At 37.9% G+C, this 15,146-nt stretch overlaps 1 protein-coding gene across 2 annotated transcripts in view; it reads left to right on the forward strand.

The window, feature by feature from the left end:
• Positions 1-15,146, forward strand: part of TRPM6 (transient receptor potential cation channel subfamily M member 6) — a 122,673-nt gene that overhangs the window by 35,932 nt on the left and 71,595 nt on the right. For both annotated transcript variants that reach the window (XM_069576352.1, XM_069576354.1), the window contains 8 exons: positions 258-429; positions 2,855-3,023; positions 4,063-4,186; positions 6,449-6,521; positions 6,640-6,740; positions 9,771-9,905; positions 10,988-11,041; positions 13,075-13,215. In XM_069576352.1, the coding sequence (XP_069432453.1) occupies positions 258-429; positions 2,855-3,023; positions 4,063-4,186; positions 6,449-6,521; positions 6,640-6,740; positions 9,771-9,905; positions 10,988-11,041; positions 13,075-13,215 (969 nt within the window). The remainder of the gene's footprint in view (positions 1-257; positions 430-2,854; positions 3,024-4,062; positions 4,187-6,448; positions 6,522-6,639; positions 6,741-9,770; positions 9,906-10,987; positions 11,042-13,074; positions 13,216-15,146) is intronic.

Consider the following 15,146-nt stretch of genomic DNA (forward strand, 5'->3'; position numbering starts at 1 on the left):
CTTGTGTCACGAGTCTAATGTAGCACAAGCTGCAGACTAGTCATGCACTATAGGACTACATATCCATCCATAGAAAAATAAAAAATAAAGGAACTCAGATTGAGTCTTCACTGCAGATAGTCTGAGAGGCACTGCTCTTAGTAGCTAGTAGTACTTTTTGGCATGGACCAGAACTCTGTAGTGCACAAACACTACAGAGGCCTTTGGAGCAGTCGGCCCAGGAAGGACCTCTGACCCTTGTTCTTGCTATCTTGCAGGTAGTGTGCCTGTACCAGACTCTGGGAAACCCCCTCAGCAAGCTCACAACACTCAACTGCATGCACTCCCACTTTATCCTGTCTGATGATGGCACTGTGGGCAAGTATGGCAATGAGATGAAGCTCAGGAGGAACTTGGAAAAGTACCTCTCTCTGCAGAAGATACATAGTTGTGAGTACCCACAGGGCCTCAGCCGACAGGTCCTGTCTCGGGGCACTGCTGTGGAGAGGTCCACCTGGGCTTCTTGTAGTCCTTGGTAAACCCTTGATACTGAGAGAGAATGTTTATCCAAAAAAAAAGGCTGACTCATAAAGTTGCTGTAGAAATCCTTGGGTTCATCCATATGAAATGTGGCCAATGTCAGTTCCTGTGCTGTAGGCCTCTGAGGATGGAAAGCATAGGATTGGGTGACTCTGCATGTCTTCATAATCCAAGTCTTGGAGAAGAGTGCCCTTTCCTGGGATGCCTATTCTAGGAGGTTTTCATCTGGAGCTATAATGTGCTTAAACTGAGAGTCAGGAGTAGAGTCAGCTCTCTCATGAGATTTATAAGCAAGAACTTCACAGTTGTTTTCCTTTTATAACAGATTTAATTAGTTGCATCAATAAGATTCTTTTTGTAGAAAATAATAATAAATATATTTATTTTTGTGGAGATTAGTTATTGCTTCAAGAAAGATGTCCCTAACTGAAATTGAATTATTTTTTCTCTCTCCTGCAAAATACCCTTACTGATTTCTTTTTCTAATGATAAAAGTATTATATACTCTCATATTCAGATAAATAAAGAAAACATAGAAAGAAGAGATAGCCTTCTATAATCTTACTATGAAAAATAACCATTGTTAACTTTTTCATCTGTATGATTTCAGGAGAACATATCCCTCCTGATATGGAAGGCTATCCCTTTCTTCTCCAAATAAAAACCTAGAATTTGAATTTAGTTTTTATAAGATGATGTTACAAGAAGATTATGCCTATCAATTGGTACATCTTAGGTCTGATTTTTAGTGACAAGGAGAAAGTAATAAGGAGGTGGAGTTATGTAGAAAAGGAAAGGAAGTGAAATATTAAAAACAATGGGTTAAGAGGCCCATTCCTATCATTTGTAGAGTCAGGACAAGGTGCACATGGAAACCCACATACTGTTTGTTTAAATATTTAAAAGTTTTAAATCAAGCTAACAAACACAAATAACAAGATTAAAAACATAATAAAATAATGTTTAATCCTTTTACCTTTGTGTATATAGCTGGAAGGCCAGATTTGAGGTTAGAGTCCTGGATTCTGGGGAGTACAAAGCGAAATCATGGAGGTGAAGCAGAACCAGCACCTCGGTCCCTGGTTTACAGGTCACTCTCTGCTTCTCTTCCTTGCTGTGGCTCAATCTCATAATGTCTGGGCCTGACATAGATGTTGTCACCTAGACACCCCAATCTATATGTCCAAGCCCTACTCCCCCCAAATCCTCTTGCTTTGACAAGTACATCCCTGGGGCAGAGGCTCAAGCAGCCCCTGGAATCAAGAATTTTGGAGTCTAGTACAGTCCAGTGTAGGACAGGGAGCACAGGCTTCCCTTGAACCTTGACCCTGTAGACTCCTCACTGTGAGGGGAAGGGCTTGGCCAGAGGAGGGCGTGGTAGAACCCGGAACCCAGAGTGAAGTCCTCTGTTGCTCAGGTGTGGGCATGGTGTTGCCCGCCAGTTTTCCTTCTTTTTGGGGAAAAAAAATTGATTTAAATATTAAATATATCAATACACATGTGATGTAAAAGATAAATCAAAGAAAAAGCCTATAAACAGTCAACATTTCCCCAAATCTTCCCCTCCCTTCACTATTAATAATTTGATGTATATCATCCCAGAATTTTCTGGTTATTTATGTAAATATAAAAACATGTTGTACATATAGGTATGTATATATGTATATATAAAATATATACCTATATATATAGTTTTAAAATTTTAAATAGGGTTTTAAATAGGATCATACTGGACATATCAATCTGTAACTTTTGTTTGCTTAAGATCTTTAAAAAGAATGACTCCACAGTCTTTCCTTTTTTGTCTTCCTTACTTTAATAAAGCAATATGTAGTCTGACAAGAAAGCCAACTAGTGAAAAATGGAATACGTTGAAATATAAAAGTCTTTGAGGTTTACCCATCCCATTCTGTTCTTAGAAGTAACCTCTATTAAAAGTTGATTGAATTGTCAACAGCTTGATCATTTTTTTGAGGTGAGTGATGGATACATTGGGATCCATTATATCATTCTGTTTTCTTTGATGTATGTTTGAAAATTTCCACAATAAAAAGTTAATTTCTTGAAGACTACTACTTATTATTATTTTTTAATTACCGGAAGCCTTTAGATACCTTTTTAACTGGGAGAAGATACTCTAACCATATTTGTGGCTACTTTTATTTAAAGTCCAAGCTTCTGACTTGGCCTTGAACTAAGTAAACTTGAGTCACAGAAGAGAATGGCTAGTTTAAATAAGGAATATACGCGGTAATTGAAAGGCTTGTGTCTGGAAATTGGCATTGCTGATAGCATCCCTTTGTAACAATGTGATACTGTTTGTCATCTGAAATAGGCTCTGGACAAGGCGTGCCCGTGGTGGGGCTGGTGGTGGAAGGTGGCCCCAATGTCATCCTCTCAGTGTGGGAGACTGTGAAAGACAAAGACCCGGTGGTGGTGTGCGAAGGCACAGGCAGGGCAGCTGACCTCCTGGCCTTCACCCATAAACACTTAGCAGACGAAGGGTGAGCTGTTGAGCCTTCATTTCTAAAACTGTGCTGACTCTTTCCTCTTCCTAAGCTCTGCTCTCATGTGGGATGGATATCCTTAGAGGACAGGGACCGGAATTCTCTGGATATCTTGGAGGATGGGTTGAGATTGGAATTCATTTTTCAGTGATTTTTGTATTTATTAAAGCAACACCAAAATGCCCTCCAGTGATGCAAGTTACCGCTTCTTTAGCTGTAGAATGGCTTGTATCTACAAAGGACTTTGAACCTTGTCTGAGCTTAGGGAAAACATATCCGGGGGAGTGAAGGAGAAGACCACTATGGTAGTCACTTTTGAATTCAATTGCTGTCAGTAAATATAGCAGAAATTAGAGAAATCGATATCCTGATATTTTTGTAGCATATGTTGTACTTAGTTGAGGTTTTAATTCTTTCTTGTTTTCAAAATAGGAGTTTTTCTCTAAGCCATCCCTAAACCCAGTGTGATTCTTTCAATTTCAAAAGCACGGTACTTCTGCCGCATGAGTAAATACAGGGCCCAGGAACTGAAATGTTGACCCCGCTCATTTGCTTAAAAAACATGCATTCACTTTAAGCTATAGCTGTTCTCTGATGACTTTTCCCTTACAGTTTTTCTCCCCTTTCAGCCCACTTCCACCCTCTACCCGTTTCCTCTTTGGTTATACCTCTCTCTTTCCTAAAGTTACCCTAGACAAGTGATTCTTACATGATTGGAATGTCAGATTCTTGAAGGATACCATGCCCATAATTTCTGGAGATTCATAGCCCCTTGGAAATCTGTCAGCTGAAAAACCTGCCCCAAGTGCTTTCTTCCCAGGGGCATGGCATATGAGTCCATGCTTGTTTTAATGTTCAGCCTTCTCCTCATGCTGGTGCTCCGCTTTGCTTCCTCCCACTCACTTGTCTCTTGATGCAGCTGTCCATAGACACCTCCATCACGTGGACAGGCGCAGTGATGCTGTACTTGTGCTGAACTTTTGGCTTGCCCCCTCTCTCGATCGTGCCGAGTCACGGCCGCCTCTCTCTCTCCCAGGACCCTGCGTCCTCAGGTGAAGGAGGAGATCATTTGCATGATGCAGAGCACCTTCAACTTTAGCCTTAAGCAGTCCAGGCACCTTTTCCAGATCCTGATGGAGTGCATGGTGCACAGGGATTCTGTGAGTATCATGAGCTGACGACTTGACCAACTTAGAAACTGCTAATGTTCAACAGGGGGCTTCCCTGATTGCTTAGAGCTGAAGAATCTGCCTGCAGTGCAGGAGACACAGGAGACTTGGCTTCAATCCCTGGGCTGGGAAGATCCCTTGGAGGAGTGCACGGCAGCTCACTCCAGTATTCTTGCCTGGAGAATCCCGGGGATGGAGGAGCCTGGTAGGCTACGGTCCCTGGGGTCACAAAGAATCAGATATGGCTGAGCTGCTGAGCATGAGCACTAGTGAATGTTCAACAATTGTGACATTTATTTTCACACTTTTTTTTTTTTTTTTTCATTTCTAACTTGGTTGTATATAGTGCTACAGAACTTGACTTTTTGTTCCCTCCTTCTCTGGAACCATCTTCAGATTCCTAATGGTACTTGGGAAAAAGAACTTAGATAATGTAACAGTATTACAGGAAAGTGATTGAATTTAGTGTAAATTACAAGTGAATATTTTTGGAGGGTAAAGGAACAGCTTCCTGCCTTAAATAAACTCAAGGTTGCTGGCTTAGATGACCGTTTCTCAATATCCTCAGTATATCCTGCAGGAATCACTGGGGATGCACTGGATAGTGAAAATGTGAGAATGTACTCTCAGCTGGAAGATGGAGGCCACAAACTATGGACTATGAACATGATACAGATTCAGGAGATTTTAATCTTTTAGGGCATTTTGATCAAAATTTTTTTATCAGTGACTGGGATGATAAGTAGCTGACAGTTACATTAAATATGCAGATATATTATGATTCACAGTGATCTTTCCAGAATTTGAAGGGTGGACCAAATTATACAAGATTTTGGTACTATTAAAGCATTTGGCCCCAAAAAACCAGTAAGTTCAGTCTAAACTAGGCATGGCTCAACAGATGTGAAAGCCCTTTGGGATTTTAGCTGACCTAATAATAACAAAAACAGCAACCATGTCTACAGTTAGCAGTGTGCTTTCAATATATGTATTTTTTTCCAATAATTTTTTTTTACATGAAATATCCTCATGAGTGAGTTCAGTATGGCAGTGATTGTTTATTTCAGTTTCAGAGATAATGAACTGAAGACTAGAGACTTTAAGTGGTTTGCCCAGAGGCATGCAGTTATGAAATAGTAGAACTGAAATTGGGGCTCAGGGTTGAAATCTTGTATATGATCTACCACATTTTATATTCCCCACAATGTCAGTAGGTAAAGAAAAGGACATGCTAAAGGGATCGCCCTTATACTTACCTCTTCCTGTCATCAAGGAGAGTAACCAGGGAGTGGTGTAATAATCAAGAAGAAACAAGTGGAGGCAGCTAACGGTTTACACATTAGTGAAATTAGGTCCTGAACTCCTATACAGTTGAGGGTTGATTTTAATCGTGGACATGGAGGGGCTATTAGGTAGAGAGGCTCTTTGTGTGAATTGTAGAAGCATAGTTTTTCTGTCTTTATGAGACCTCAGAGATTAGTTAGTGAGTTCCTCTCTTCTTGTGGGTGAGGAGCCCAAGATGCAGTGGCTTTATAATATTTACCCAAGACTGGCTAGTTAGTGGCATATCTCAGACTGGACCTTGCCAGTCTCGGCTCTTTTTTGATGAACGGCTCCCTCTACTATATATTTTCATTTGGAAAGACTGAGATACATGCATTAACAGGAGAAGGCCTATTATTATCATAAAAATGTCCTTATTTGTCTTAAGAAAATGAGTCACGTGCCAGGATGCATGTGACTTTGACATTGTACAGGTTTTCTGTGCTATCTGTTGTACCTGCTCACTGGGTGTGTTGTAAGTGCCTCATTTATCTTATGACAAGTCGTTGAGTATTCATTTCTCATTAAAAAGCAAAAGCCTTCATTTCTAAAGCTAGGTGACTGGAAGGAAGGCTGTCACTTTGTATCCTTTCAAAATGAGGAATAGTTTGCTTTACGTGAGGAATTGGCACTGAGTTTCTATTATAGCATATGAATAGTAAATTAATGGAGTAATGTTCTTTCATGCATGTTTCCTCTAAGATACTTGGAATTTTTCTAATTTTTCACCCCCTTCATGTGCACAATTCTGCATTACCCTACTTAAAAGTTCTCCCTCTTATTAGTGAAAAAAAGAATTTTTTTAACTGTGTGATTTTTGACATTAATAAAGAATGTTTCACTTAATTCATTAGTACAAAAGCAAATTTTTGAAAGCATTCCTTTGCTAGTTCTCAACATGTATGGCTTTCTGTTTTTCAACTATTACAGATTACTATCTTTGATGCTGATTCTGAGGAGTCACAGGACCTTGACTTAGCAATCCTAACAGCTCTGCTGAAGGGTGAGTGTCTAAATAAGGTTATACTTGTTCTTCCTTCCCTCTTTTTACACTCATGGCACTTTGTGCTTTTTATGTTGATATTGTAAACAGAATATGTGATCTCTTTCTTTTACCCTAGGCACGAATTTATCAGCATCAGAACAATTGAATCTGGCAATGGCTTGGGACAGAATGGACATTGCCAAGAAACATATCCTAATTTATGGACAACACTGGAAGGTATAATGAAAATGAAGTTATTTTGAAGAAACGTGTTGTGTGTTGGTTTGTTAGAGAGGGACCAAAGAGAAAACTGGAGGAAACATAGGTTACTTCGGGGAGCTGGGTAGCATCTGATGCTGGGTACACATGATCGCTAAGACATTTCTTTTGTCTACGTTGCCTTCTTGAAAACATTTTTCTATGAATCTGCAGCCTAATTGAAGTTGACAAAAGATGTTGGGGGAAAGGCAAATGAGAGGGTTTTTTATTCACTTTTTGAATGGGTAGATTTTTATATTGTTATTTAAAATTTAAAGTTTATCTTATTTTTTTTGCTTTCAAATGTAATGCATACTCACAGTAGACATTCGTGAAAACAGAGGAAAGCAGGAAGAAGAAAGATTATTCATAGTGCTAATGCTAATCACTATTAATATTTCATTTAAAAAATATAACTGTGATCATACCACAGGTCTGTTATTTTGGGGTCTAACTAATTCATGCACATTGTTTAAAATGTCAAATGGTACTAAAAAGCTACCAAAAACACAGTAATTCTGTACCCTGCAAACCACAAGAGCCCAAAACTGAAAATTTTTGGACTGCTCTGACATTTATAAATCTCCATATCTCTAAATAATAAGTCATATTGCTGTTTTCTGATTCCTTTTAATAATTTATTTTATTAAACTTTGTTTTTTTAAAGTTTATTTTTAATTGAAGGATAATTGCTTTACAATATTGGTTTCATTTCTTCCATACATCAACATGAATTAGCTTAATTCATGTACATATGAATTATGTGCGTATGTCCCCTCCCTTTTTAACTTCCCTCCCACTTCCCACCCTTTCCCACTCCCCTAGATTGTTACAGAGCCCTGGTTTGAGTTCTCTGAGTCATTATTTTTTTAAACTTTAAAAAATTGTATTTACTTATTTGGCAGCACTGGATCTTCATTGCAGCATGCGGGAACTTTAGTTGAGGCATGCAGATTCTTAGTTGCACCATGTGGGATCTTGTTCCCTGACCAGGGATTGAATCTGGGGCCCCTGCATTGGGAGCAAGGAGTCTTAGCCATTGGCCCACCAGAGAAGTCCCTCTGATTAATCTTAATGCCTCAACTTTTCTGTCTGTGGCCCTCACTGGTGCCATCTGGACTGGTTGCCTCCTATTCCTGGTGCAGAGCTATTATCCTTCATCATCTTGGAGATGCCCTCCTTGGTTAGAACACCTGTTTTCTGTATCCTCTGTTTTGTTCTTTCCTGCTTTACTGCTTTATTTGATCATTTCTGAGAAAGGGAATATGGGAGATAAAAATATTGAGGCCTCACATGTTTGGATATATTTTAGTTCAAAATGAGACTAATTTTCCCAGTGAATTTTGAATGCTTAGCTTCTAGCACCCAGCAGTGACTGTTGAGAAGTGAAAAATCTTTCTGTTTTTTGATCCTTTGTGACCATTTCTTTCTTCTCTGGGATTAAAAAGAAATCTTCCTGTGTTTCAATGTCCTGAGGTTTCACAATGATGTGTGCTGTTATAGCTTTATATCCATTACAGTGGACACTTGCTCTCAGCTTGGCACTTACGGGTTTCCCTTCTGGGGAGTTTCCTCTCCTGTTTTTTCTGCTTTCTTTCAGGAATTTTATCACTTAAATGTTAGATCTATGGGCTCCTCCTCTAATCTTATCTTTTCCTCTTATCTTCTATATCTTTTCTTTGGTATATGCCTTCAAGTTTAATTTTTCATGCCTTCTATGTAGCTTTTTGTTTCTGGTGCTTGTTCTAGTTGCTTAGTTGAGTCTGACGCTTTGTGGCTCCATGAACTGTAGTTTGAGTTTCCTCCGTCCATGGAATTCTCCAGGCGACAATCCTGGAGTGGGTTGCCATTCTCTAGGGGATCTGCCCCACCCGGGGATCCAACCTGTGTCTCTTGCATCTTCTGCGCTGGCAGGCAGATTCTTTACAACTAGTGCCACCTTGTTTCTGGTAGTGTGTTACTAATTTCTAAGGGTAAATTTGTTGTCTTTTTAAAAACAGCATGCTGTATATATCTTCTTTGTTTTTTTGGAGGATATTAATGATAGTTCTTTTGAAGTTTTCGTCTTTGTTTATTGTCTGATTCTTCCTAGTTGATGTTTTTTGGTCTGTTTGTCCTGTACTCTTTTTTAAAAGTAGGCGAAAGGAAGATAATTAGAAATTCTGAGCCTGTAGATTTGGGCTTCACAGTAGGGTGATCTGGCTGCCATTTGTTGGGAGACTTGCAGTGTTAGCATATTCATATATTTTTCTCTTGTATTCATCACTGTCAGAAAGAAATCCTCCAGTCTCCTGCTTAGAAGATATAAAAGCCTTGTTGTTATTGTTATCGAAGTCAGTAGGGGAAGATGAGTGAAAAGGTCCCAGTATTAGCAATTTATGCTGCCAGAATTCTATTGCATAGGTTGTTTGGTTCTTTGCTCTTTTTCCAGTTTCTGGGAACTTCCATTTTCTGATTTCCTGGGAACTACGAAGTCAATTACCATTGGGCCATCTGCTTTCCAACTTCTGAAATATTTCACTTTTGACCTCCTTATTCTTGTGGATTCTGTTTTTTTTTTTTTAACCCTTTACTATAATTTTAGTGAAGTTTTAGGTGGGATTAAAAGTAAATGAGTATTTAATTTGCCATTATACCCAGAAATCAGGTATAGTTTAAAAGGGAACATGCCAGATTACCAAAAAAAAAAAAAAAAAAAGGAGAAGAAAGAAAGAAGAGACCTTGGATTTTTATTAGAATTTTATTAACTTCAAACATTAATTTGGGAAACATTAAGATCTTTACCATAGTCAGTCTTTTCATCCAAGAACACATTTATTCAAAAGGTCTTTTAGGCCTTTGGTTTACTTTTTGTTATTTCCTCACTTAGGTCCTGAACATTTCTTAGTAAGATTGTATTTTATGATTATTTTTGTCTGTATAGTTTTGAGTTCAAATACATGTAACTCTTTAGTTATTTCTGCTTTCTTAATTGTTTCCATATCTCTTATTTATGTCTCCCCTCTGAAGCCTGGCTCTCTAGAACAAGCGATGTTAGATGCCTTGATGATGGATCGAGTTGATTTTGTGAAGCTCTTAATAGAGTATGGAGTGAACCTCCATCGCTTTCTTACCATCTCCCGACTGGAAGAGCTCTATAATACAGTGAGTACTGGAACAATTTATCAGTTGCTGCCTTAAGATTACTTATTAATTAGCCACATTTAGCTTCAACTGTATCTTGAATGTTCAAGTTTCCTTCAATGCTTATGTACAAAGATAGCTTATAAATAGACAGACTTTTCAACCAAAGAAGAAACATTCTTACCAAATCCTAGGGCCATTTCTGCATTTCCCACTTTATTTAATTATACATAAATTAAAAGCATAAACTAATTTCAGAAGTAGGATATAGTAAGACCATAATTAAAGCCAAAGATGGGAATAAGAACAAATTGCTTGTATTGAGTAATTAGAGCACTTCAATCTAGGGACACTGTTAAAATTTTGTTCCTGCAATTTTCCTATGCAAACCTTTTATTGAAACTAGACTGGCTTACTCCTTGTAAAGACGTGAGTTGCTCAAGTCAAGCACCCTTCTTGAGATGTTCTTCCTTGCCTTTGGATCCTCCCCTTTCTTTAAAGCCCTGTCTTCTTGATCACTCCACAGTCTTTTGATCTGTAGATCTTCTTGATCACTCCACAGATCACTCCCAAATCACTTCATAATAATACAGATCATTGGCCATTGTTTTGAATATATTCTTCATATTGTTGGTTATTTTTTAGTGTAAGCACCATACTCTTATATTGGGTTGTAAAAATTCTGTGAAGAAAGTGCTTATATTCTTTGTGGAACCCTCAGTAACTTGAATGAGTGTAGCCAGTGCTCAGTCAGTACTTGTTGATGCAGTGTAATTGTGTGATGGAATTGTAATTGTGTGATTTATAAATAATAAAAGATAGTTATAGACTTTAAAAATTTGTTTCTGCCTCTTGCCACAAGGTTAATTAAGGCCTTCCTTACTACCTAGATATATACATTGTACACTGAAAAATATTTCAGTCTAATTACATCTTTTCTTGGGAAATAACTTTCTTAGAGTTAATTTGGCTTAAGCTTCATTACTAAAGATGTTGAAGAAAAATGTCAATATTCTGGATTATTTATACATTCTGAAATAAAGGTTTTTTATTCCTCCCCAACACATGGTGATTAAAATTCTTCCTTTTGTTCTTTATTACAGAAACAAGGACCAACCAATATGCTCTTGCATCATCTTGTCCAAGATGTAAAACAGGTATCCTTATTATGAAGGTGTACAAATTTCTTCTTGTGTTGTCTTAGCTTTGTGGTGAAGTGTTATCAGATTTTTCTCTGTTAAGAATAGTATTGGATTTTCTAGTGAATTGTCCCATGCACAGAGGAGCCTGGTGGGCTACAGTCCACGGGGTCACAAAGAGTTGGACACGACTGAGAGACTTCACTTTGAACAGTTGTGACTCTGAATGGTTTTAACTAAATCACACTCACAGTTTTTCCTGTAATTTACTTTGTGTTTTAAAAGATTTGACCCACCAAGTTAGTGGCATGAGCGAATAATTATTTTCTCTTATAAAACATGAATTGTAGACATAGAAACTTCCAGGCAGAATTTCAGCCTAACATGATGTAACAATATTGCCAATGATGATAATATCTGTTGAAAATGAAACTTTCTGGTTGTGTTATCTTTACTGAAGGACAGGCATGTGATTTCTGTTGTTTTTGTTCTCATTTTGGCTATTATTGATAACTCAGGGTCTCTCACTTCATTTGTGAGTCTGTGTGTTGTTCTAGGGAACCAGGGCCAATCCACTGGTCCCATCTTTCCTTATATTTTACTCATGCTGTTCTCATTTCACCTTGAGTTAAGTCAGACTTAAAATCATCTCTGACCTCCCATTAGTTACTAAAACTTTCTGATTTTAACAGACATTTTTTTTGCCTTAATTCTAAAGCCTAATATATTGTTGGGGAGAGTGTGGGCTTTCTGATTATGTTGACTTGATGAGAGAACCAGAGTGAAAGGACTGTGAAGGAAGATATTTAGTTGGCAAATCAGTAGTAAGCAAAAGTGTCCATGCTGATGTAAATTTAGTTTGCGTTGATTTATGCTGGGTCAAAATAATTTTCCTTAGATTATTTCCTAAAACTCTGATTCTATCACAGTTTTCTTGTAAACTGAAGAAAAAGGAATGAAAGAGTTAGATATGCTTTTAACTAGCAGAAAAATGAGAGCATTATTTGTGTTCCTTACAAAAGTAAATTATGAATGTGAAAAAGAAATTAAATTATTTATTTATATACATAACCTTATTTCTTATTCAAAGCTTTGGGAATGTTATTCACAGTCTGTTCATTTCAAGGATCTTATTCAGCACTGTGTGCCTATAAAAGTATACTATGTATGCATGGCAGTTCAGAAGAGGCACTAAGGTGGGTTTTAAGGGATCAAAATAATTTTCATTTAGGCTAATACCATGTACTTGGAAATCTGCTGTTCAGGCCTCCTACTAACCATACCGTTTGTCTTGGCACAGCCTCATGTTTTGATATTTCATTTTGTTTCACCGTTTCATGTTCCTTCTGTTTGTTCTGCTTCCTTTCATTTTTTTTGTGTTTGATGTTATAGCCATTTCAAGAGAGGCTAATGATTTTAACCTAATGTTTATTTTGGATTCTCCAGTGTCTTCTCTAGTGATTATATTTCTGTTGTGGTAGTTCTGTCATTGCTAGTTAAAAAAATCTTTTATGCTTTCTTTGCTGCTGCTGCTGCTAAGTCGCTTCAGTCGTGTCTGACTCTGTGCGACCCCATAGACAGCAGCCCACCAGGCTTCTCCGTCCCTGGGATTCTCCAGGCAAGAACACTGGCGTGGATTGCCATTTCCTTCTCCAGTGCATGAAAGTGAAAAGTGAAAGTGAAGTCACTCAGTCATTAAGTGTATTTTATTCTGAAAGTGTATGTATGCATGAGAAAGAGAGGAAATGAGAGTCAATGTACTCTTTATAAGCAGACATTCTGTGTCTGTGAAACTAAAAACATATTAAGGCTAAGTAATTTTTCCCATTTGAACAAGCAGCTTGTAACAGTAGCTAGTTGTATTAATTCATCAACTGATTTTGTTATTGTTTTGTTATTAGTGATATTCGGGGCTCTCACTTCTTTTGTGAGTCTCAGCATTGTTCTAGGGTTAAAGAATATGTCTCCCTCTTTGGTTATGCTCTAGTCACATGACAAAAGAGAGACAAAGAGAACTGACAGTTACAATTTGTCACGTGTTTTTGTTACAGCATACCCTTCTCTCAGGCTACAGGATAACGCTGATTGACATCGGACTGGTAATAGAATACCTTATTGGTGGAGCATATCGCAGCAGCTACACTAGAAAAACTTTCAGAGCCCTCTACAACAACCTCTACAGAAAACATAAGGTAGTATAATTGAAAAGCACCCTTGTAGAACTGATGATTTCTAGGAGTTATACTTTTAGAAAAATGGCTTGGGAAGTTTAGGTGGGAAGCTTTCCAAACAACATTCTGTTTATTGATAGTTATTGAATATTTGCTACATGTAAATTACTGTGCTAAATGCTAGCATGCTGGCCTGGATGAACATAAAGACTTGCAGTTTTAGGGGAGGGAGGTGGGAGGGGGGTTCATGTTTGGGATTGCATGTACACCCATGGTGGATTCATATCAATGTATGGCAAAACCAATACAGTATTATAAAGTAAAATAATGTAAAAACAAAAAGTTAAAAAAAAAAAACTTACAGTTTTAGCAACTCTTAGAGGAAACAGACATGAATAACTAGCCACAATACAAAACAGGATATAAAATGTGCTATATTGACATAGAAGTATGTGATGAGAAAGTTTAGAGGGAGAGATGATCAGTTCTTTCCTTTTCTTTTGAAAATACACATGTGTAAAGCTTAATAGGATTGCATCTATAAACTCATAATAGTACATTGCCTGGAGATGACAAACTTGGAACATGTGTAGGGCTTGTATTGGAAGATGTATGCAGAATGTACTATGTAAAAATACATACTATACGTATTTTATTTTCCATCATAGTTTTTACAGTCTGAAAGTGGAGGTGTTAGTCGCTCAGTCGTGTCTGATTCTTTGTGACCCTATGGACTATAACCCACTAGGCTTCTCTATACATGGAATTCTCCAGGCAAGAGTGGGTTGCCATTTCCTTCTCCAGGGGAGCTTCCTGGATCTCCTGGGTCTCCTGCATTGCAGGCAGATTCTTTACCCTCTGAGTCACCAGGGAAACATCAAAATTAGAGTTGCTAGTTAGTTGATTAGCAGAGAAAATATCGCTCATTTTTTAAAATTGCCTTTCCAGATTAGTAAACTGAAGAGCTTAGTTCCTTTGTTAGTTAATAAGTAAATTTTAATTGTTCTATGCATTTGGAAGAAAGAAAAGTGTGCACTGAAAGAGAATGATTTAGATGGGGAAATCAGAGAATATCTCTCTGAGGAAACAACATTTCAGTTAAGAACAGTGGTAGATCTTGGGTAGGCAAGAATGGAGGGAGGGCAGTGGAAATGAGGGGACTAGTATATTCAGAAGCCTCCAGATGAGAATGATTCTGGCTTGAAGCTTAGTTCTTATTGGGGGATAATGCAAATGTTAGAAAAGATAGTTTGCGGCATTTTTGTTTGAAAGAAGAGCAGGAACAATACAAGGCATAGTGCTGTGGACATCAGGGTATGGTTTTTCAGTGACCAGGAGGCCTTGGTCGCTGGACAATGCCAGAAGGTTGTGAGGGATGACACTGGAAAGATCACATGAAAAGTCTAGACTATCAAGCTGCTTTTTACCTTTATTTAAAAAGAATGAATTTAAGTGAAAACTCAACTTGGCTTTAGGAGATGAGGAAGCAAAACAGAAAGAAACCCAGTTCTCCCAGAGAAAGTGTCCTTTATTGGAATTTCACAGACATAAGCATACACTTGAGGTATCAGCTCCTTCATTTAAACAAAATAAGCCTTGCTATGAAGCTACAAGGGGCAGATAGGACTGACTGTGATATTGGTACAGTCCAGTGGGGAGCATGTTGGGCGAGTTCCTCTAATGCCCTTTCTAGAAATGGGTAGGAAATTCCCCATTTCTCTAATTATTTTCTAGTGAAGGAGTATAGAGTTTATTGTGTTTCCTAGTAAATTAGATTGTAGCAGTTACAAACTAGTGCCACTTGGGAAGCCTGAAAGCTTCATACTGACAAGCAATTAATTATGTTATTATTGGATCTAGCCACTGGAATTCCACTCCAGTAGTGATATTATGTAACACCTGGAGACATTCCATAACTTTCTAGCTTAACCTTAACCTTGGAGCTGTTTGTG

Source organism: Ovis canadensis, chromosome 2, assembly GCF_042477335.2.
Source record: "Ovis canadensis isolate MfBH-ARS-UI-01 breed Bighorn chromosome 2, ARS-UI_OviCan_v2, whole genome shotgun sequence".
Lineage (NCBI taxonomy): Eukaryota > Metazoa > Chordata > Mammalia > Artiodactyla > Bovidae > Ovis > Ovis canadensis.